Below are 23,257 nucleotides of genomic sequence, written 5' to 3'. Positions count from 1 at the left end.
GGAACCAGACGTCGGCAGGCTTTGTTCAGGAGTTTACCATCACAGTTCACCGGACAGACGCAGTTGTCGTCACAAAAGGCTGTCGACAACAACGTTAATAAATTAGAAACTTCTAGAGTTAGGTAAGTGATTGATTCAACATCATCATTCATCATTTGTCGACTAATCAAATATTCAAATTCGCTGTGTACACACACGAAAATTAAATTCATTCACTTTGAAAGCACAAAACCAATAACTAGGAGCCTACTATAAGCATATCATGATTCCACAGATGTGTTTTGGATTCTACTGAGATCATTCTTTACTACAAGTTTGTTTATCGATGAAACATGTGAGTGTCGAATTCCAGCTTTTCCATTTTATTGACGATAACAAAATGAGAAAGTAGTTACATGGAGTGGTAGTTTGCGGTGTTGTTGATTCAGTTGTAGATTCTGTTGGGCTGACTGCTGTCGTTGACTCTGTTGATATTGAACGATTTTCAGACATGGAAAGTGAATAATGTCATTGAAACGTGTTGCATAAAACATTTTGTTTTCAAGCAAAACTCGATTGCTAGGACTCATTATATAAAAGTTGGTGCATGTTCGCATCTTTACAATGATCAACATTTTAAAGCCAATAAAATATATTATAAGTGATTTAGCACCTGTTGTTGGTTGCTCCGTTTCAGTCGTTGCTGGAGTGGTGCTACAGTCTTCTGGCGGTCGTTTGCAAAACGCTTCGTTCCTACTCCTCCGTGTGCCTTCTGGACAAGTGCAACTCCTGCAGTTGCGAGGAACCTGACGTCGGCAGGCTTTGTTCAGGAGTTTACCATCACAGTTCACCGGACAGACGCAGTTGTCGTCACAAAAGGCTGTCGACAGCAACGTTAATAAATTAGAAACTTCTAGAGTTAGGTAAGTGATTGATTCAACATCATCATTCATCGTTTGTCGACTAATCAAATATTCAAATTCGCTGTGTACACACACGAAAATTAAATTTATTCACTTTGAAAGCACAAAACCAATAACTAGGAGCCTACTATAAGCATATCATGATTCCACAGATGTGTTTTGGATTCTACTGAGATCATTCTTTACTACAAGTTTGTTTATCGATGAAACATGTGAGTGTCGAATTCCAGCTTTTCCATTTTATTGACGACAACAAAATGAGAAAGTAGTTACATGGAGTGGTAGTTTGCGGTGTTGTTGCTTCAGTTGTAGATTCTGTTGGGCTGACTGCTGTCGTTGACTCTGTTGATATTGAACGATTTTCAGACATGGAAAGTGAATAATGTCATTGAAACGTGTTGCATAAAACATTTTGTTTTCAAGCAAAACTCGATTGCTAGGACTCATTATATAAAAGTTGGTGCATGTTCGCATCTTTACAATGATCAACATTTTAAAGCCAATAAAATATATTATAAGTGATTTAGCACCTGTTGTTGGTTGCTCCGTTTCAGTCGTTGCTGGAGTGGTGCTACAGTCTTCTGGCGGTTGTTTGCAAAACACTTCGTTCCTACTCCTCCGTGTGCCTTCTGGACAAGTGCAACTCCTGCAGTTGCGAGGAACCTGACGTCGGCAGGCTTTGTTCAGGAGTTTACCATCACAGTTCACCGGACAGACGCAGTTGTCGTCACAAAAGGCTGTCGACAGCAACGTAAATAACTTAGAAACTTCTCGAGTTAGGTAAGTGATTGATTCAACATCATCATTCATCATTTGTCGACTAATCAAATATTCAAATTCGCCGTGTACACACACGAAAATTAAATTCATTCACTTTGAAAGCACAAAACCAATAACTAGGAGCCTACTATAGCATATCATGATTCCGCAGATGTGTTTTGGATTCTACTGAGATCATTCTTAACTACAAGTATGTTCATCGATGAATCATGTGAGTGTCGAATTCCATCTTTTCCATTTTATTGAAGATAACAAATGAGAAAGTAGTTACATGGAGTGGTAGTTTCCGCTGTTGTTGATTCAGTTGTAGATTTTGTTGGGCTGACTGCTGTCGTTGACTCTGTTGATAATGAACGATTTTCAGATATGGAAAGTGAATAATGTCCTAGAAACGTGTTGCATAAAACATTATGTTTTCAAGCAAAACTCGATTGCTAGGACTCATTATATAAAAGTTGGTGCATGTTCGCATCTTTACAATGATCAACATTTTAAAGCCAATAAAATATATTATAAGTGATTTAGCACCTGTTGTTGGTTGCTCCGTTTCAGTCGTTGCTGGAGTGGTGCTACAGTCTTCTGGCGGTCGTTTGCAAAACGCTTCGTTCCTACTCCTCCGTGTGCCTTCTGGACAAGTGCAACTCCTGCATTTGCGAGGAACCTGACGTCGGCAGGCTTTGTTCAGGAGTTTACCATCACAGTTCACCGGACAGACGCAGTTGTCGTCACAAAAGGCTGTCGACAGCAACGTAAATAACTTAGAAACTTCTCGAGTTAGGTAAGTGATTGATTCAACATCATCATTCATCATTTGTCGACTAATCAAATATTCAAATTCGCCGTGTACACACACGAAAATTAAATTCATTCACTTTGAAAGCACAAAACCAATAATTAGGAGCCTACTATAAGCATATCATGATTCCACAGATGTGTTTTGGATTCTACTGAGATCATTCTTAACTACAAGTATGTTCATCGATGAATCATGTGAGTGTCGAATTCCATCTTTTCCATTTTATTGAAGTTAACAAAATGAAAAAGTAGTTACATGGAGTGGTAGTTTCCGCTGTTGTTGATTCAGTTGTAGATTTTGTTGGGCTGACTGCTGTCGTTGACTCTGTTGATATTGAACGATTTTCAGACATGGAAAGTGAATAATGTCATTGTAACGTGTTGTATAAAACATTTTGTTTTCAAGCAAAACTCGATTGCTAGGACTCATTATATAAAAGTTGGTGCATGTTCGCATCTTTACAATGATCAACATTTTAAAGCCAATAAAATATATTATAAGTGATTTAGCACCTGTTGTTGGTTGCTCCGTTTCAGTCGTTGCTGGAGTGGTGCTACAGTCTTCTGGCGGTCGTTTGCAAAACGCTTCGTTCCTACTCCTCCGTGTGCCTTGTGGACAAGTGCAAATCCTGCAGTTGCGAGGAACCTGACGTCGGCAGGCTTTGTTCAGGAGTTTACCATCACAGTTCACCGGACAGACGCAGTTGTCGTCACAAAAGGCTGTCGACAGCAACGTAAATAACTTAGAAACTTCTCGAGTTAGGTAAGTGATTGATTCAACATCATCATTCATCATTTGTCGACTAATCAAATATTCAAATTCGACGTGTACACACACAAAAATTAAATTCATTCACTTTGAAAGCACAAAACCAATAACTAGGAGCCTACTATAGCATATCATGATTGCACAGATGTGTTTTGGATTCTACTGAGATCATTCTTAACTACAAGTATGTTCATCGATTAATCATGTGAGTGTCGAATTCCAGCTTTTCCATTTTATTGAAGATAACAAAATGAGAAAGTAGTTACATGGAGTGGTAGTTTCCGCTGTTGTTGATTCAGTTGTAGACTTTGTTGGGCTGACTGCTGTCGTTGACTCTGTTGATAATGAACGATTTTCAGATATGGAAAGTGAATAATGTCCTAGAAACGTGTTGCATAAAACATTATGTTTTCAAGCAAAACTCGATTGCTAGGACTCATTATATAAAAGTTGGTGCATGTTCGCATCTTTACAATGATCAACATTTTAAAGCCAATAAAATATATTATAAGTGATTTAGCACCTGTTGTTGGTTGCTCCGTTTCAGGCGTTGCTGGAGTGGTGCTACAGTCTTCTGGCGGTTGTTTGCAAAACGCTTCGTTCCTACTCCTCCGTGTGCCTTGTGGACAAGTGCAAATCCTGCAGTTGCGAGGAGCCTGACGTCGGCAGGCTTTGTTCACGAGTTTACCATCACAGTTCACCGGACAGACGCAGTTGTCGTCACAAAAGGCTGTCGACAGCAACGTAAATAACTTAGAAACTTCTCGAGTTAGGTAAGTGATTGATTCAACATCATCATTCATCATTTGTCGACTAATCAAATATTCAAATTCGACGTGTACACACACAAAAATTAAATTCATTCACTTTGAAAGCACAAAACCAATAAATAGGAGCCTACTATAGCATATCATGATTGCACAGATGTGTTTTGGATTCTACTGAGATCATTCTTAACTACAAGTATGTTCATCGATTAATCATGTGAGTGTCGAATTCCAGCTTTTCCATTTTATTGAAGATAACAAAATGAGAAAGTAGTTACATGGAGTTGTAGTTTCCGCTGTTGTTGATTCAGTTGTAGATTTTGTTGGGCTGACTGCTGTCGTTGACTCTGTTGATAATGAACGATTTTCAGATATGGAAAGTGAATAATGTCCTAGAAACGTGTTGCATAAAACATTATGTTTTCAAGCAAAACTCGATTGCTAGGACTCATTATATAAAAGTTGGTGCATGTTCGCATCTTTACAATGATCAACATTTTAAAGCCAATAAAATATATTATAAGTGATTTAGCACCTGTTGTTGGTTGCTCCGTTTCAGTCGTTGCTGGAGTGGTGCTACAGTCTTCTGGCGGTTGTTTGCAAAACGCTTCGTTCCTACTCCTCCGTGTGCCTTGTGGACAAGTGCAAATCCTGCAGTTGCGAGGAACCTGACGTCGGCAGGCTTTGTTCACGAGTTTACCATCACAGTTCACCGGACAGACGCAGTTGTCGTCACAAAAGGCTGTCGACAGCAACGTAAATAACTTAGAAACTTCTCGAGTTAGGTAAGTGATTGATTCAACATCATCATTCATCATTTGTCGACTAATCAAATATTCAAATTCGACGTGTACACACACAAAAATTAAATTCATTCACTTTGAAAGCACCAAACCAATAAATAGGAGCCTACTATAGCATATCATGATTGCACAGATGTGTTTTGGATTCTACTGAGATCATTCTTAACTACAAGTATGTTCATCGATGAATCATGTGAGTGTCGAATTCCAGCTTTTCCATTTTATTGAAGATAACAAAATGAGAAAGTAGTTACATGGAGTGGTAGTTTCCGCTGTTGTTGATTCAGTTGTAGATTTTGTTGGGCTGACTGCTGTCGTTGACTCTGTTGATAATGAACGATTTTCAGATATGGAAAGTGAATAATGTCCTAGAAACGTGTTGCATAAAAAATTATGTTTTCAAGCAAAATTCGATTGCTAGGACTCATTATATAAAAGTTGGTGCATGTTCGCATCTTTACAATGATCAACATTTTAAAGCCAATAAAATATATTATAAGTGATTTAGCACCTGTTGTTGGTTGCTCCGTTTCAGTCGTTGCTGGAGTGGTGCTACAGTCTTCTGGCGGTTGTTTGCAAAACGCTTCGTTCCTACTCCTCCGTGTGCCTTGTGGACAAGTGCAAATCCTGCAGTTGCGAGGAGCCTGACGTCGGCAGGCTTTGTTCAGGAGTTTACCATCACAGTTCACCGGACAGACGCAGTTGTCGTCACAAAAGGCTGTCGACAGCAACGTAAATAACTTAGAAACTTCTCGAGTTAGGTAAGTGATTGATTCAACATCATCATTCATCATTTGTCGACTAATCAAATATTCAAATTCGACGTGTACACACACAAAAATTAAATTCATTCACTTTGAAAGCACCAAACCAATAAATAGGAGCCTACTATAGCATATCATGATTGCACAGATGTGTTTTGGATTCTACTGAGATCATTCTTAACTACAAATATGTTCATCGATTAATCATGTGAGTGTCGAATTCCATCTTTTCCATTTTATTGAAGATAACAAAATGAGAAAGTAGTTACATGGAGTGGTAGTTTCCGCTGTTGTTGATTCAGTTGTAGATTTTGTTGGGCTGACTGCTGTCGTTGACTCTGTTGATAATGAACGATTTTCAGATATGGAAAGTGAATAATGTCCTAGAAACGTGTTGCATAAAACATTATGTTTTCAAGCAAAATTCGATTGCTAGGACTCATTATATAAAAGTTGGTGCATGTTCGCATCTTTACAATGATCAACATTTTAAAGCCAATAAAATATATTTAAGTGATTTAGCACCTGTTGTTGGTTGCTCCGTTTCAGTCGTTGCTGGAGTGGTGCTACAGTCTTCTGGCGGTTGTTTGCAAAACGCTTCGTTCCTACTCCTCCGTGTGCCTTGTGGACAAGTGCAAATCCTGCAGTTGCGAGGAACCTGACGTCGGCAGGCTTTGTTCAGGAGTTTACCATCACAGTTCACCGGACAGACGCAGTTGTCGTCACAAAAGGCTGTCGACAGCAACGTAAATAACTTAGAAACTTCTCGAGTTAGGTAAGTGATTGATTCAACATCATCATTCATCATTTGTCGACTAATCAAATATTCGAATTCGACGTGTACACACACAAAAATTAAATTCATTCACTTTGAAAGCACAAAACCAATAACTAGGAGCCTACTATAGCATATCATGATTCCACAGATGTGTTTTGGATTCTACTGAGATCATTCTTAACTACAAGTATGTTCATCGATGAATCATGTGAGTGTCGAATTCCAGCTTTTCCATTTTATTGAAGATAACAAAATGAGAAAGTAGTTACATGGAGTGGTAGTTTCCGCTGTTGTTGATTCAGTTGTAGATTTTGTTGGGCTGACTGCTGTCGTTGACTCTGTTGATAATGAACGATTTTCAGATATGGAAAGTGAATAATGTCCTAGAAACGTGTTGCATAAAACATTATGTTTTCAAGCAAAACTCGATTGCTAGGACTCATTATATAAAAGTTGGTGCATGTTCGCATCTTTACAATGATCAACATTTAAAGCCAATAAAATATATTATAAGTTATTTAGCACCTGTTGTTGGTTGCTCCGTTTCAGTCGTTGCTGGAGTGGTGCTACAGTCTTCTGGCGGTTGTTTGCAAAACGCTTCGTTCCTACTCCTCCGTGTGCCTTCTGGACAAGTGCAACTCCTGCAGTTGCGAGGAACCTGACGTCGGCAGGCTTTGTTCAGGAGTTTACCATCACAGTTCACCGGACAGACGCAGTTGTCGTCACAAAAGGCTGTCGACAGCAACGTTAATAAATTAGAAACTTCTAGAGTTAGGTAAGTGATTGATTCAACATCATCATTCATCATTTGTCGACTAATCAAACATTCAAATTCGCTGTGTACACACACGAAAATTAAATTTATTCACTTTGAAAGCACAAAACCAATAACTAGGAGCCTACTATAAGCATATCATGATCCACAGATGTGTTTTGGATTCTACTGAGATCATTCTTTACTACAAGTTTGTTCATCGATGAATCATGTGAGTGTCGAATTCCAGCTTTTCCATTTTATTGACGACAACAAAATGAGAAAGTAGTTACATGGAGTGGTAGTTTGCGGTGTTGTTGCTTCAGTTGTAGATTCTGTTGGGCTGACTGCTGTCGTTGACTCTGTTGATATTGAACGATTTTCAGACATGGAAAGTGAATAATGTCATTGAAACGTGTTGTATAAAACATTTTGTTTTCAAGCAAAACTCGATTGCTAGGACTCATTATATAAAAGTTGGTGCATGTTCGAATCTTTACAATAATCAACATTTTAAAGCCAATAAAATATATAATAAGTGATTTAGCACCTGTTGTTGGTTGCTCCGTTTCAGTCGTTGCTGGAGTGGTGCTACAGTCTTCTGGCGGTTGTTTGCAAAACGCTTCGTTCCTACTCCTCCGTGTGCCTTGTGGACAAGTGCAACTCCTGCAGTTGCGAGGAACCTGACGTCGGCAGGCTTTGTTCAGGAGTTTACCATCACAGTTCACCGGACAGACGCAGTTGTCGTCACAAAAGGCTGTCGACAGCAACGTAAATAACTTAGAAACTTCTCGAGTTAGGTAAGTGATTGATTCAACATCATCATTCATCATTTGTCGACTAATCAAATATTCAAATTCGACGTGTACACACACAAAAATTAAATTCATTCACTTTGAAAGCACAAAACCAATAAATAGGAGCCTACTATAGCATATCATGATTGCACAGATGTGTTTTGGATTCTACTGAGATCATTCTTAACTACAAGTATGTTCATCGATTAATCATGTGAGTGTCGAATTCCAGCTTTTCCATTTTATTGAAGATAACAAAATGAGAAAGTAGTTACATGGAGTGGTAGTTTCCGCTGTTGTTGATTCAGTTGTAGACTTTGTTGGGCTGACTGCTGTCGTTGACTCTGTTGATAATGAACGATTTTCAGATATGGAAAGTGAATAATGTCCTAGAAACGTGTTGCATAAAACATTATGTTTTCAAGCAAAACTCGATTGCTAGGACTCATTATATAAAAGTTGGTGCATGTTCGCATCTTTACAATGATCAACATTTTAAAGCCAATAAAATATATTATAAGTGATTTAGCACCTGTTGTTGGTTGCTCCGTTTCAGTCGTTGCTGGAGTGGTGCTACAGTCTTCTGGCGGTTGTTTGCAAAACGCTTCGTTCCTACTCCTCCGTGTGCCTTCTGGACAAGTGCAAATCCTGCAGTTGCGAGGAACCTGACGTCGGCAGGCTTTGTTCAGGAGTTTACCATCACAGTTCACCGGACAGACGCAGTTGTCGTCACAAAAGGCTGTCGACAGCAACGTAAATAACTTAGAAACTTCTCGAGTAAGGTAAGTGATTGATTCAACATCATCATTCATCATTTGTCGACTAATCAAATATTCAAATTCGACGTGTACACACACAAAAATTAAATTCATTCACTTTGAAAGCACCAAACCAATAAATAGGAGCCTACTATAGCATATCATGATTGCACAGATGTGTTTTGGATTCTACTGAGATCATTCTTAACTACAAGTATGTTCATCGATAATCATGTGAGTGTCGAATTCCAGCTTTTCCATTTTATTGAAGATAACAAAATGAGAAAGTAGTTACATGGAGTGGTAGTTTCCGCTGTTGTTGATTCAGTTGTAGATTTTGTTGGGCTGACTGCTGTCGTTGACTCTGTTGATAATGAACGATTTTCAGATATGGAAAGTGAATAATGTCCTAGAAACGTGTTGCATAAAAAATTATGTTTTCAAGCAAAACTCGATTGCTAGGACTCATTATATAAAAGTTGGTGCATGTTCGCATCTTTACAATGATCAACATTTTAAAGCCAATAAAATATATTATAAGTGATTTAGCACCTGTTGTTGGTTGCTCCGTTTCAGGCGTTGCTGGAGTGGTGCTACAGTCTTCTGGCGGTTGTTTGCAAAACGCTTCGTTCCTACTCCTCCGTGTGCCTTGTGGACAAGTGCAAATCCTGCAGTTGCGAGGAACCTGACGTCGGCAGGCTTTGTTCAGGAGTTTACCATCACAGTTCACCGGACAGACGCAGTTGTCGTCACAAAAGGCTGTCGACAGCAAAGTAAATAACTTAGAAACTTCTCGAGTTAGGTAAGTGATTGATTCAACATCATCATTCATCATTTGTCGACTAATCAAATATTCAAATTCGACGTGTACACACACAAAAATTAAATTCATTCACTTTGAAAGCACCAAACCAATAAATAGGAGCCTACTATAGCATATCATGATTGCACAGATGTGTTTTGGATTCTACTGAGATCATTCTTAACTACAAATATGTTCATCGATTAATCATGTGAGTGTCGAATTCCAGCTTTTCCATTTTATTGAAGATAACAAAATGAGAAAGTAGTTACATGGAGTGGTAGTTTCCGCTGTTGTTGATTCAGTTGTAGATTTTGTTGGGCTGACTGCTGTCGTTGACTCTGTTGATAATGAACGATTTCAGATATGGAAAGTGAATAATGTCCTAGAAACGTGTTGCATAAAACATTATGTTTTCAAGCAAAATCGATTGCTAGGACTCATTATATAAAAGTTGGTGCATGTTCGCATCTTTACAATGATCAACATTTTAAAGCCAATAAAATATATTTTAAGTGATTTAGCACCTGTTGTTGGTTGCTCCGTTTCAGGCGTTGCTGGAGTGGTGCTACAGTCTTCTGGCGGTTGTTTGCAAAACGCTTCGTTCCTACTCCTCCGTGTGCCTTGTGGACAAGTGCAAATCCTGCAGTTGCGAGGAACCTGACGTCGGCAGGCTTTGTTCAGGAGTTTACCATCACAGTTCACCGGACAGACGCAGTTGTCGTCACAAAAGGCTGTCGACAGCAACGTAAATAACTTAGAAACTTCTCGAGTTAGGTAAGTGATTGATTCAACATCATCATTCATCATTTGTCGACTAATCAAATATTCGAATTCGCGTGTACACACACAAAAATTAAATTCATTCACTTTGAAAGCACAAAACCAATAACTAGGAGCCTACTATAGCATATCATGATTCCACAGATGTGTTTTGGATTCTACTGAGATCATTCTTAACTACAAGTATGTTCATCGATGAATCATGTGAGTGTCGAATTCCAACTTTTCCATTTTATTGAAAATAACAAAATGAGAAAGTAGTTACATGGAGTGGTAGTTTCCGCTGTTGTTGATTCAGTTGTAGATTTTGTTGGGCTGACTGCTGTCGTTGACTCTGTTGATAATGAACGATTTTCAGATATGGAAAGTGAATAATGTCCTAGAAACGTGTTGCATAAAACATTATGTTTTCAAGCAAAACTCGATTGCTAGGACTCATTATATAAAAGTTGGTGCATGTTCGCATCTTTACAATGATCAACATTTAAAGCCAATAAAATATATTATAAGTTATTTAGCACCTGTTGTTGGTTGCTCCGTTTCAGTCGTTGCTGGAGTGGTGCTACAGTCTTCTGGCGGTTGTTTGCAAAACGCTTCGTTCCTACTCCTCCGTGTGCCTTCTGGACAAGTGCAACTCCTGCAGTTGCGAGGAACCTGACGTCGGCAGGCTTTGTTCAGGAGTTTACCATCACAGTTCACCGGACAGACGCAGTTGTCGTCACAAAAGGCTGTCGACAGCAACGTTAATAAATTAGAAACTTCTAGAGTTAGGTAAGTGATTGATTCAACATCATCATTCATCATTTGTCGACTAATCAAACATTCAAATTCGCTGTGTACACACACGAAAATTAAATTTATTCACTTTGAAAGCACAAAACCAATAACTAGGAGCCTACTATAAGCATATCATGATCCACAGATGTGTTTTGGATTCTACTGAGATCATTCTTTACTACAATTTTGTTCATCGATGAATCATGTGAGTGTCGAATTCCAGCTTTTCCATTTTATTGACGACAACAAAATGAGAAAGTAGTTACATGGAGTGGTAGTTTGCGGTGTTGTTGCTTCAGTTGTAGATTCTGTTGGGCTGACTGCTGTCGTTGACTCTGTTGATATTGAACGATTTTCAGACATGGAAAGTGAATAATGTCATTGAAACGTGTTGTATAAAACATTTTGTTTTCAAGCAAAACTCGATTGCTATAGGACTCATTATATAAAAGTTGGTGCATGTTCGAATCTTTACAATAATCAACATTTTAAAGCCAATAAAATATATAATAAGTGATTTAGCACCTGTTGTTGGTTGCTCCGTTTCAGTCGTTGCTGGAGTGGTGCTACAGTCTTCTGGCGGTTGTTTGCAAAACGCTTCGTTCCTACTCCTCCGTGTGCCTTCTGGACAAGTGCAACTCCTGCAGTTGCGAGGAACCTGACGTCGGCAGGCTTTGTTCAGGAGTTTACCATCACAGTTCACCGGACAGACGCAGTTGTCGTCACAAAAGGCTGTCGACAGCAACGTAAATAACTTAGAAACTTCTCGAGTAAGGTAAGTGATTGATTCAACATCATCATTCATCATTTGTCGACTAATCAAATATTCAAATTCGACGTGTACACACACACAAATTAAATTCATTCACTTTGAAAGCACCAAACCAATAAATAGGAGCCTACTATAGCATATCATGATTGCACAGATGTGTTTTGGATTCTACTGAGATCATTCTTAACTACAAGTATGTTCATCGATTAATCATGTGAGTGTCGAATTCCAGCTTTTCCATTTTATTGAAGATAACAAAATGAGAAAGTAGTTACATGGAGTGGTAGTTTCCGCTGTTGTTGATTCAGTTGTAGATTTTGTTGGGCTGACTGCTGTTGTTGACTCTGTTGATAATGAACGATTTTCAGATATGGAAAGTGAATAATGTCCTAGAAACGTGTTGCATAAAACATTATGTTTTCAAGCAAAATTCGATTGCTAGGACTCATTATATAAAAGTTGGTGCATGTTCGCATCTTTACAATGATCAACATTTTAAAGCCAATAAAATATATTATAAGTGATTTAGCACCTGTTGTTGGTTGCTCCGTTTCAGGCGTTGCTGGAGTGGTGCTACAGTCTTCTGGCGGTTGTTTGCAAAACGCTTCGTTCCTACTCCTCCGTGTGCCTTGTGGACAAGTGCAAATCCTGCAGTTGCGAGGAGCCTGACGTCGGCAGGCTTTGTTCAGGAGTTTACCATCACAGTTCACCGGACAGACGCAGTTGTCGTCACAAAAGGCTGTCGACAGCAACGTAAATAACTTAGAAACTTCTCGAGTAAGGTAAGTGATTGATTCAACATCATCATTCATCATTTGTCGACTAATCAAATATTCAAATTCGACGTGTACACACACAAAAATTAAATTCATTCACTTTGAAAGCACCAAACCAATAAATAGGAGCCTACTATAGCATATCATGATTGCACAGATGTGTTTTGGATTCTACTGAGATCATTCTTAACTACAAGTATGTTCATCGATTAATCATTTGAGTGTCGAATTCCAGCTTTTCCATTTTATTGAAGATAACAAAATGAGAAAGTAGTTACATGGAGTGGTAGTTTCCGCTGTTGTTGATTCAGTTGTAGATTTTGTTGGGCTGACTGCTGTCGTTGACTCTGTTGATAATGAACGATTTTCAGATATGGAAAGTGAATAATGTCCTAGAAACGTGTTGCATAAAACATTATGTTTTCAAGCAAAATTCGATTGCTAGGACTCATTATATAAAAGTTGGTGCATGTTCGCATCTTTACAATGATCAACATTTTAAAGCCAATAAAATATATTATAAGTGATTTAGCACCTGTTGTTGGTTGCTCCGTTTCAGGCGTTGCTGGAGTGGTGCTACAGTCTTCTGGCGGTTGTTTGCAAAACGCTTCGTTCCTACTCCTCCGTGTGCCTTGTGGACAAGTGCAAATCCTGCAGTTGCGAGGAGCCTGACGTCGGCAGGCTTTGTTCAGGAGTTTACCATCACAGTTCACCGGACAGACGCAGTTGTCGTCACAAAAGGCTGTCGACAGCAACGTAAATAACTTAGAAACTTCTCGAGTTAGGTAAGTGATTGATTCAACATCATCATTCATCATTTGTCGACTAATCAAATATTCAAATTCGACGTGTACACACACAAAAATTAAATTCATTCACTTTGAAAGCACCAAACAAATAAATAGGAGCCTACTATAGCATATCATGATTGCACAGATGTGTTTTGGATTCTACTGAGATCATTCTTAACTACAAGTATGTTCATCGATTAATCATGTGAGTGTCGAATTCCAGCTTTTCTATTTTATTGAAGATAACAAAATGAGAAAGTAGTTACATGGAGTGGTAGTTTCCGCTGTTGTTGATTCAGTTGTAGACTTTGTTGGGCTGACTGCTGTCGTTGACTCTGTTGATAACGAACGATTTTCAGATATGGAAAGTGAATAATGTCCTAGAAACGTGTTGCATAAAACATTATGTTTTCAAGCAAAACACGATTGCTAGGACTCATTATATAAAAGTTGGTGCATGTTCGCATCTTTACAATGATCAACATTTTAAAGCCAATAAAATATATTATAAGTGATTGAGCACCTGTTGTTGGTTGCTCCGTTTCAGGCGTTGCTGGAGTGGTTCTACAGTCTTCTGGCGGTTGTTTGCAAAACGCTTCGTTCCTACTCCTCCGTGTGCCTTCTGGACAAGTGCAAATCCTGCAGTTGCGAGGAACCTGACGTCGGCAGGCTTTGTTCACGAGTTTACCATCACAGTTCACCGTACAGACGCAGTTGTCGTCACAAAAGGCTGTCGACAGCAACGTAAATAACTTAGAAACTTCTAGAGTTAGGTAAGTGATTGATTCAACATCATCATTCATCATTTGTCGACTAATCAAATATTCAAATTCGACGTGTACACACACAAAAATTAAATTCATTCACTTTGAAAGCACCAAACCAATAAATAGGAGCCTACTATAGCATATCATGATTGCACAGATGTGTTTTGGATTCTACTGAGATCATTCTTAACTACAAGTATGTTCATCGATTAATCATGTGAGTGTCGAATTCCAGCTTTTCTATTTTATTGAAGATAACAAAATGAGAAAGTAGTTACATGGAGTGGTAGTTTCCGCTGTTGTTGATTCAGTTGTAGACTTTGTTGGGCTGACTGCTGTCGTTGACTCTGTTGATAACGAACGATTTTCAGATATGGAAAGTGAATAATGTCCTAGAAACGTGTTGCATAAAACATTATGTTTTCAAGCAAAACACGATTGCTAGGACTCATTATATAAAATTTGGTGCATGTTCGCATCTTTACAATGATCAACATTTTAAAGCCAATAAAATATATTATAAGTGATTGAGCACCTGTTGTTGGTTGCTCCGTTTCAGGCGTTGCTGGAGTGGTTCTACAGTCTTCTGGCGGTTGTTTGCAAAACGCTTCGTTCCTACTCCTCCGTGTGCCTTGTGGACAAGTGCAAATCCTGCAGTTGCGAGGAACCTGACGTCGGCAGGCTTTGTTCACGAGTTTACCATCACAGTTCACCGTACAGACGCAGTTGTCGTCACAAAAGGCTGTCGACAGCAACGTAAATAACTTAGAAACTTCTCGAGTTAGGTAAGTGATTGATTCAACATCATCATTCATCATTTGTCGACTAATCAAATATTCAAATTCGACGTGTACACACACAAAAATTAAATTCATTCACTTTGAAAGCACCAAACCAATAAATAGGAGACTACTATAGCATATCATGATTGCACAGATGTGTTTTGGATTCTACTGAGATCATTCTTAACTACAAGTATGTTCATCGATTAATCATGTGAGTGTCGAATTCCAGCTTTTCTATTTTATTGAAGATAACAAAATGAGAAAGTAGTTACATGGAGTGGTAGTTTCCGCTGTTGTTGATTCAGTTGTAGACTTTGTTGGGCTGACTGCTGTCGTTGACTCTGTTGATAATGAACGATTTTCAGATATGGAAAGTGAATAATGTCCTAGAAACGTGTTGCATAAAACATTATGTTTTCAAGCAAAACACGATTGCTAGGACTCATTTTATAAAAGTTGGTGCATGTTTGCATCTTTACAATGATCAACATTTGTGGACACTTGGTGCAAGTTGTACAGTAAGAAAGAACATTACTGGAACAATTGTGGTTCAGGAGTATACCATCACAGTCCAGCTCACAGACGCAATCGAGGCCGCAATTGACTATCAAAGAGAAATAGGATTTTTAACTTATGAACGGCTTTCAAGAGTGCAAGTGACAATTGCGTTTTCCATGCCTCTTTTCTACCTAATGTTGGTGTTTAAGCCGGCATATTTTTAGTTGCACGTATCTTCTAACCTTTTGTGGTGAGAGGTGGAGTTTCTGTTGCTTCTGCTTCTGTTGTAATTTGTTCTGCCAGAAAAAAAGGAAAAAATGTTATACAACCTGTTAAAACACACAGTTGTGGTTCAGGAGTATACCATCACAATCCAGCTCACAGACGCAATCGAGGCCGCAATTGACTATCAAAGAGAAACATGATTTTTAACTTATGAACGGCTTTCAAGAGTGCAAGTGACAATTGCGTTTCCCATGCCTCTTTTCTACCTAATGTTGGTGTCTAAACTGGCATATTTTTAGTTGCACGTATCTACCAACCTTTTGTGGTGAGAGGTGGAGTTTCTGTTGTTTCTGCTTCTGTTGTAATTTGTTCTGCCGGAAAAAGAAAAAATTGTTATACAACCTTTTAAAACACATAGTTGTGATTCAGGAGTACATCACAGTCCAGCTCACAGGCGCAATCGAGGCCGCAATTGACTTTCAAAGAGAAATATGAGTTTCAACTTATGAACGGCTTTCAAGAGTGCAAGTGACAATGGCGTTTCCCATGCCTCTTTTCTACCTAATGTTAGTATCAAAGCTAGAAGCTCAGGTTGTCTTATGTAAAAAAAAAAAATCTGCGACTATGTGTCATATTGAACACTTGTCAAAAGAAAATTAACAAAACCAAACAAGAAAAGGGTATTCGTAATGATACCTGTAGTTGTTGTACATCCAGGAATGGGTTTACAGATCATCTCATATGTATTGTCTTCGCTGCTTCCAGACTGGCATTTGCAAAGGTCACATCCAAATATGACTTCTTCTTCACGCTGGTAATAAGATTTAACAATCCTTATATGTTGATTATTTTAAAGATTTATTTGAAGGTGAGAGTACAAACAAAATGATAAAAGCTAAATGTCGAATACGAGAATGATGGAATGAGGAATAACATGCAAGCAAGTTCTATTTTGTTTTATTCGGATCTGATGGTGTTCTTGTTAAATTCTCTAATGCCCGACAAAAACATAACGGAAACTGACCTCGTACGTTTCACCATTGAGAACACAATCAGGACAATCTTCGATTTTCACGCACATGTATGTGTCCCAGGCGAAGCCAATCTGGTATTGCAGGGATTTTTCATTCTGGTCATCGCTGTAGTCTCGGAGATACCCTTCTTCGCAGTTACAGGGGTAAGTCTTCAAATGTAGGGAATCGGGACGACAAAAGCTGTCTGTTTTGAATGGAGGGGACTGCTGATCATAGTTTTCATCCTCTTGATCTTCACACTGAATAGGTTCCACAACGTGACACTTTTCGAAGCAATCTATGTAAAACAAAAACGACAAACGAAAATAAAACAGACATAATATAAATTGCATACTCCACATCAATACTGAGAGCACACTCGGGCTGTAGCTTACTGAATAAAAGAAGAAGAAAAACGTGGACTATGAACTTATGAACCCATCATTATTAAGAGTACTGGCATCCCCTTTTGCAAAACGTATCTACAGAGTATGTAGGTATAGTAAGTACTTTACACAATGTTCTTTTATCCAATATTATTGGGGCACCCTAGTCTAGAGATACAGCTTATTAAATGAAAGGACTCGAATTTCAAGTTGGGATACTCTTCAGATTATCTGGCGTCTGATGAAAGGCATTCATTATTATCAAGAATGTCTATAAAAGCCTTTCATTCGTCAGTGAATCTTAAAAAGTGGCCCAGATTTTGACAGTCTAGGGTTTGCCATGACTTTCAAAAAAAAGGTCCACATCACACCAAACAAAAAATCCCGTCAAGGGTAAAGAAGCACTCTACCATCTCAAGGTAATTGTTTTACAAACCACCAGCTCCGCGACTTAGTTTCCTCAGAAACAAATGTCATTTGACTGCTACAAAGTATTTGGGAGACATGCTTTTTAACCTAAGAGTGACAGCATATGAAGGACTAATCATAGGAGCATGTTGCATGTTCACTGTTCATATGATCTACAGTGTACATATACAAGCAGTTACAGGTGAGATGGTACCCAGCAGTTCTTTAATATAAGCGTCCGTTGATTGTTTCTGTAATCAGCATGTCCGTCTTGACAGTGAAAATAACAAAAGTGTTACTTGGCACTGGAGTGGTAGTTTCAGTGAATGTCGTAGTTTCAGTGGTCAAGGTAGTTTCCACGGTGCTTGTTGGCACTGCCGTTGCTTCCGTTGCTTCAGTCGTAGATTCTGTTGTTCTCACTGCTGATGTTGACTCCTCTGATAATGAACGAGTTTGAGGTATTGAAAGTTCATAATGGCCTCAAATCGTGAATTTAAAACGTTACTGGAGACATTACTTATTTCATGAAAGCTTACCTATGCACGGAACATATTCTCTTCAAGCAAAACACAATTTCTGATGATGTTGTTGCATGTTCGAACCTTAACAAGGATTGAACCTTTCTTTTATGGCCAATAATGAGTGTTTTCAGTACCTGTTGTTGGTTGCTCGGTTTTCGTCATTGGTGGAGCTTCGGTCGATACACACTCTTGAACGGCTTTCAAGAGTGCAAGTGACAATGGCGTTTCCCATGCCTCTTTTATGATGTTGGTGTTTAAACAGGCATATTTTTAGTTGCTCGTATCTACTAACCTTTTGTGGTGAGAGGTGTAGTTTCTGTTGCTTCTGCTTTTGTTGTAATTTGTTCTGCCGGAAAAAAAAAAATTGTTATACAACCTGTTAAAACCCATAGTTGTGGTTCAGGAGTATACCATCACAGTCCAGCTCACAGACGCAATCGAGGCCGCAATTGACTATCAAAGAGAAATAGGATTTTTAACTTATGAACAGCTTTCAAGAGTGCAAATGACAATTGCGTTTCCTATGCCTCTTTTTTACCTAATGTTGGTGTCTAAACAGACATATTTTTGTTGCACGTATCTACTAACCTTTTGTGGTGAGAGGTGTAGTTTCTGTTGCTTCTGCTTCTGTTGTAATTTGTTCTGCCGGAAAAAAAGTAAAAATTGTTATACAACATTTTAAAACACATAGTTGTGGTTCAGGAGTATGCCATCACAGTCCAACTCACAGGCGCAACCGAGGCCGCCATTGACTATCAAAGAGAAATAGGATTTTTAACTTATGAACGGCTTTCAAGAGTGCAAGTGACAATGGCGTTTCCCATGTCTCTTTTCTACCTAATGTTGGTGTTTAAACAGGCATATTTTTAGTTGCTCGTATCTACTAACCTTTTGTGGTGAGAGGTGCTGTTTCTGTTCCTTCTGCTTCTGTTGTAATTTCTTCTGCCGGAAAAAAAGGAAAAATTGTTATACAACCTGTTAAAACACACAGTTGTGGTTCAGGAGTATACCATCACAGTCCAGCTCACAGACGCAATCGAGGCTGCAGTTGACTATCAAAGAGAAACATGATTTTTAACTTATGAACGGCTTTCAAGAGTGCAAGTGACAATTGCGTTTCCCATGCCTCTTTTCTACCTAATGTTGGTGTCTAAACTGGCATATTTTTAGTTGCACGTATCTACCAACCTTTTGTGGTGAGAGGTGGAGTTTCTGTTGTAATTTGTTCTGCCGGAAAAAGAAAAAAATGTTATACAACCTTTTAAAACACATAGTTGTGATTCAGGAGTACATCACAGTCCAGCTCACAGGCGCAATCGAGGCCGCAATTGACTTTCAAAGAGAAATATGAGTTTTAACTTATGAACGGCTTTCAAGAGTGCAAGTGACAATGGCGTTTCCCATGCCTCTTTTCTACCTAATGTTAGTATCGAAGCTAGAAGCTCAGGTTGTCTGATTTAAAAAAAAAAATCTGCAACTATGTGTCATATTGAACACTTGTCAAAAGAAAATTAACAAAACCAAACAAGAAAAAGGTATTCGTAATGATACCTGTAGTTGTTGTACATCCAGGAATGGGTTTACAGATCATCTCATATGTATTGTCTTCGCTGCTTCCAGACTGGCATTTGCAAAGGTCACATCCAAATATGACTTCTTCTTCACGCTGGTAATAAGATTTAACAATCCTTATATGTTGATTATTTTAAAGATTTATTTGAAGGTGAGAGTACAAACAAAATGATAAAAGCTAAATGTCGAATACGAGAATGATGGAATGAGGAATAACATGCAAGCAAGTTCTATTTTGTTTTATTCGGATCTGATGGTGTTCTTGTTAAATTCTCTAATGCCCGACAAAAACATAACGGAAACTGACCTCGTACGTTTCACCATTGAGAACACAATCAGGACAATCTTCGATTTTCACGCACATGTATGTGTCCCAGGCGAAGCCAATCTGGTATTGCAGGGATTTTTCATTCTGGTCATCGCTGTAGTCTCGGAGATACCCTTCTTCGCAGTTACAGGGGTAAGTCTTCAAATGTAGGGAATCGGGACGACAAAAGCTGTCTGTTTTGAATGGAGGGGACTGCTGATCATAGTTTTCATCCTCTTGATCTTCACACTGAATAGGTTCCACAACGTGACACTTTTCGAAGCAATCTATGTAAAACAAAAACGACAAACGAAAATAAAACAGACATAATATAAATTGCATACTCCACATCAATACTGAGAGCACACTCGGGCTGTAGCTTACTGAATAAAAGAAGAAGAAAAACGTGGACTATGAACTTATGAACCCATCATTATTAAGAGTACTGGCATCCCCTTTTGCAAAACGTATCTACAGAGTATGTAGGTATAGTAAGTACTTTACACAATGTTCTTTTATCCAATATTATTGGGGCACCCTAGTCTAGAGATACAGCTTATTAAATGAAAGGACTCGAATTTCAAGTTGGGATACTCTTCAGATTATCTGGCGTCTGATGAAAGGCATTCATTATTATCAAGAATGTCTATAAAAGCCTTTCATTCGTCAGTGAATCTTAAAAAGTGGCCCAGATTTTGACAGTCTAGGGTTTGCCATGACTTTCAAAAAAAAGGTCCACATCACACCAAACAAAAAATCCCGTCAAGGGTAAAGAAGCACTCTACCATCTCAAGGTAATTGTTTTACAAACCACCAGCTCCGCGACTTAGTTTCCTCAGAAACAAATGTCATTTGACTGCTACAAAGTATTTGGGAGACATGCTTTTTAACCTAAGAGTGACAGCATATGAAGGACTAATCATAGGAGCATGTTGCATGTTCACTGTTCATATGATCTACAGTGTACATATACAAGCAGTTACAGGTGAGATGGTACCCAGCAGTTCTTTAATATAAGCGTCCGTTGATTGTTTCTGTAATCAGCATGTCCGTCTTGACAGTGAAAATAACAAAAGTAGTTACTTGGCACTGGAGTGGTAGTTTCAGTGAATGTCGTAGTTTCAGTGGTCAAGGTAGTTTCCACGGTGCTTGTTGGCACTGCCGTTGCTTCCGTTGCTTCAGTCGTAGATTCTGTTGTTCTCACTGCTGATGTTGACTCCTCTGATAATGAACGAGTTTGAGGTATTGAAAGTTCATAATGGCCTCAAATCGTGGATTTAAAACGTTACTGGAGACATTACTTATTTCATGAAAGCTTACCTATGCACGGAACATATTCTCTTCAAGCAAAACACAATTTCTGATGATGTTGTTGCATGTTCGAACCTTAACAAGGATTGAACCTTTCTTTTATGGCCAATAATGAGTGTTTTCAGTACCTGTTGTTGGTTGCTCGGTTTTCGTCATTGGTGGAGCTTCGGTCGATACACACTCTTGAACGGCTTTCAAGAGTGCAAGTGACAATGGCGTTTCCCATGCCTCTTTTATGATGTTGGTGTTTAAACAGGCATATTTTTAGTTGCTCGTATCTACTAACCTTTTGTGGTGAGAGGTGTAGTTTCTGTTGCTTCTGCTTTTGTTGTAATTTGTTCTGCCGGAAAAAAGTAAAAATTGTTATACAACCTGTTAAAACCCATAGTTGTGGTTCAGGAGTATACCATCACAGTCCAGCTCACAGACGCAATCGAGGCCGCAATTGACTATCAAAGAGAAATAGGATTTTTAACTTATGAACAGCTTTCAAGAGTGCAAATGACAATTGCGTTTCCTATGCCTCTTTTTTTTACCTAATGTTGGTGTCTAAACTGGCATATTTTTAGTTGCACGTATCTACTAACCTTTTGTGGTGAGAGGTGGAGTTTCTGTTGCTTCTGCTTCTGTTGTAATTTGTTCTGCCGGAAAAAAAGTAAAAATTGTTATACAACCTTTTAAAACACATAGTTGTGGTTCAGGAGTATGCCATCACAGTCCAGCTCACAGGCGCAACCGAGGCCGCCATTGACTATCAAAGAGAAATAGGATTTTTAACTTATGAACGGCTTTCAAGAGTGCAAGTGACAATGGCGTTTCCCATGTCTCTTTTCTACCTAATGTTGGTGTTTAAACAGGCATATTTTTAGTTGCTCATATCTACTAACCTTTTGTGGTGAGAGGTGCTGTTTCTGTTCCTTCTGCTTCTGTTGTAATTTCTTCTGCCGGAAAAAAAAGGAAAAATTGTTATACAACCTGTTAAAACACACAGTTGTGGTTAAGGAGTATACCATCACAGTCAGCTCACAGGCGCAATCGAGGCCGCAATTGACTATCAAAGAGAAATAGGATTTTTAACTTATGAACGGCTTTCAAGAGTGCAAGTGACAATGGCGTTTCCCATGTCTCTTTTCTACCTAATGTTGGTGTTTAAACAGGCATATTTTAGTTGCTCGTATCTACTAACCTTTTGTGGTGAGAGGTGCTGTTTCTGTTCCTTCTGCTTCTGTTGTAATTTCTTCTGCCAGAAAAAAAGGAAAAAATGTTATACAACCTGTTAAAACACACAGTTGTGGTTCAGGAGTATACCATCACAATCCAGCTCACAGACGCAATCGAGGCCGCAATTGACTATCAAAGAGAAACATGATTTTTAACTTATGAACGGCTTTCAAGAGTGCAAGTGACAATTGCGTTTCCCATGCCTCTTTTCTACCTAATGTTGGTGTCTAAACTGGCATATTTTTAGTTGCACGTATCTACCAACCTTTTGTGGTGAGAGGTGGAGTTTCTGTTGTTTCTGCTTCTGTTGTAATTTGTTCTGCCGGAAAAAGAAAAAATTGTTATACAACCTTTTAAAACACATAGTTGTGATTCAGGAGTACATCACAGTCCAGCTCACAGGCGCAATCGAGGCCGCAATTGACTTTCAAAGAGAAATATGAGTTTCAACTTATGAACGGCTTTCAAGAGTGCAAGTGACAATGGCGTTTCCCATGCCTCTTTTCTACCTAATGTTAGTATCAAAGCTAGAAGCTCAGGTTGTCTTATGTAAAAAAAAAAAATCTGCGACTATGTGTCATATTGAACACTTGTCAAAAGAAAATTAACAAAACCAAACAAGAAAAGGGTATTCGTAATGATACCTGTAGTTGTTGTACATCCAGGAATGGGTTTACAGATCATCTCATATGTATTGTCTTCGCTGCTTCCAGACTGGCATTTGCAAAGGTCACATCCAAATATGACTTCTTCTTCACGCTGGTAATAAGATTTAACAATCCTTATATGTTGATTATTTTAAAGATTTGTTTGAAGGTGAGAGTACAAACAAAATGATAAAAGCTAAATGTCGAATACGAGAATGATGGAATGAG

At 38.6% G+C, this 23,257-nt stretch overlaps 1 protein-coding gene across 1 annotated transcript in view; it reads right to left on the bottom strand.

The window, feature by feature from the left end:
- Window positions 1-5: 5 nt before the first annotated feature.
- The window catches only part of LOC119719662 (mucin-2-like), a gene marked incomplete at its 3' end in the record, with an annotated part of 43,399 nt that continues 20,147 nt past the window's right edge, over window positions 6-23,257 (bottom strand). Inside the window, exons 23-72 of the mRNA XM_038189160.1 lie at window positions 23,027-23,141; window positions 22,648-22,701; window positions 22,348-22,401; window positions 22,049-22,102; window positions 21,749-21,802; window positions 21,448-21,501; window positions 20,934-21,071; window positions 19,851-20,137; window positions 19,523-19,637; window positions 19,160-19,198; window positions 18,860-18,913; window positions 15,661-15,714; window positions 15,193-15,261; window positions 14,671-14,877; window positions 14,414-14,482; window positions 13,892-14,098; window positions 13,635-13,703; window positions 13,113-13,319; window positions 12,856-12,924; window positions 12,334-12,540; window positions 12,077-12,145; window positions 11,555-11,761; window positions 11,296-11,364; window positions 10,774-10,980; window positions 10,518-10,586; window positions 9,997-10,203; window positions 9,742-9,810; window positions 9,220-9,426; window positions 8,963-9,031; window positions 8,442-8,648; window positions 8,185-8,253; window positions 7,663-7,869; window positions 7,406-7,474; window positions 6,884-7,090; window positions 6,628-6,696; window positions 6,106-6,312; window positions 5,850-5,918; window positions 5,328-5,534; window positions 5,071-5,139; window positions 4,549-4,755; window positions 4,292-4,360; window positions 3,770-3,976; window positions 3,513-3,581; window positions 2,991-3,197; window positions 2,734-2,802; window positions 2,211-2,417; window positions 1,176-1,244; window positions 653-859; window positions 396-464; window positions 6-79 (exon numbers count right to left, since the gene is read on the bottom strand). Coding sequence (XP_038045088.1) covers window positions 6-79; window positions 396-464; window positions 653-859; window positions 1,176-1,244; window positions 2,211-2,417; window positions 2,734-2,802; window positions 2,991-3,197; window positions 3,513-3,581; window positions 3,770-3,976; window positions 4,292-4,360; window positions 4,549-4,755; window positions 5,071-5,139; window positions 5,328-5,534; window positions 5,850-5,918; window positions 6,106-6,312; window positions 6,628-6,696; window positions 6,884-7,090; window positions 7,406-7,474; window positions 7,663-7,869; window positions 8,185-8,253; window positions 8,442-8,648; window positions 8,963-9,031; window positions 9,220-9,426; window positions 9,742-9,810; window positions 9,997-10,203; window positions 10,518-10,586; window positions 10,774-10,980; window positions 11,296-11,364; window positions 11,555-11,761; window positions 12,077-12,145; window positions 12,334-12,540; window positions 12,856-12,924; window positions 13,113-13,319; window positions 13,635-13,703; window positions 13,892-14,098; window positions 14,414-14,482; window positions 14,671-14,877; window positions 15,193-15,261; window positions 15,661-15,714; window positions 18,860-18,913; window positions 19,160-19,198; window positions 19,523-19,637; window positions 19,851-20,137; window positions 20,934-21,071; window positions 21,448-21,501; window positions 21,749-21,802; window positions 22,049-22,102; window positions 22,348-22,401; window positions 22,648-22,701; window positions 23,027-23,141 — 6,183 coding nt within the window. The remainder of the gene's footprint in view (window positions 80-395; window positions 465-652; window positions 860-1,175; window positions 1,245-2,210; window positions 2,418-2,733; window positions 2,803-2,990; window positions 3,198-3,512; window positions 3,582-3,769; window positions 3,977-4,291; window positions 4,361-4,548; window positions 4,756-5,070; window positions 5,140-5,327; window positions 5,535-5,849; window positions 5,919-6,105; window positions 6,313-6,627; window positions 6,697-6,883; window positions 7,091-7,405; window positions 7,475-7,662; window positions 7,870-8,184; window positions 8,254-8,441; window positions 8,649-8,962; window positions 9,032-9,219; window positions 9,427-9,741; window positions 9,811-9,996; window positions 10,204-10,517; window positions 10,587-10,773; window positions 10,981-11,295; window positions 11,365-11,554; window positions 11,762-12,076; window positions 12,146-12,333; window positions 12,541-12,855; window positions 12,925-13,112; window positions 13,320-13,634; window positions 13,704-13,891; window positions 14,099-14,413; window positions 14,483-14,670; window positions 14,878-15,192; window positions 15,262-15,660; window positions 15,715-18,859; window positions 18,914-19,159; window positions 19,199-19,522; window positions 19,638-19,850; window positions 20,138-20,933; window positions 21,072-21,447; window positions 21,502-21,748; window positions 21,803-22,048; window positions 22,103-22,347; window positions 22,402-22,647; window positions 22,702-23,026; window positions 23,142-23,257) is intronic.

The sequence above is a fragment of the Patiria miniata genome, unplaced genomic scaffold, assembly GCF_015706575.1.
Source record: "Patiria miniata isolate m_02_andy unplaced genomic scaffold, ASM1570657v1 HiC_scaffold_8, whole genome shotgun sequence".
Taxonomy (NCBI): Eukaryota; Metazoa; Echinodermata; class Asteroidea; order Valvatida; family Asterinidae; genus Patiria; species Patiria miniata.
This window is presented reverse-complemented; position numbering and strand designations above follow the sequence as displayed.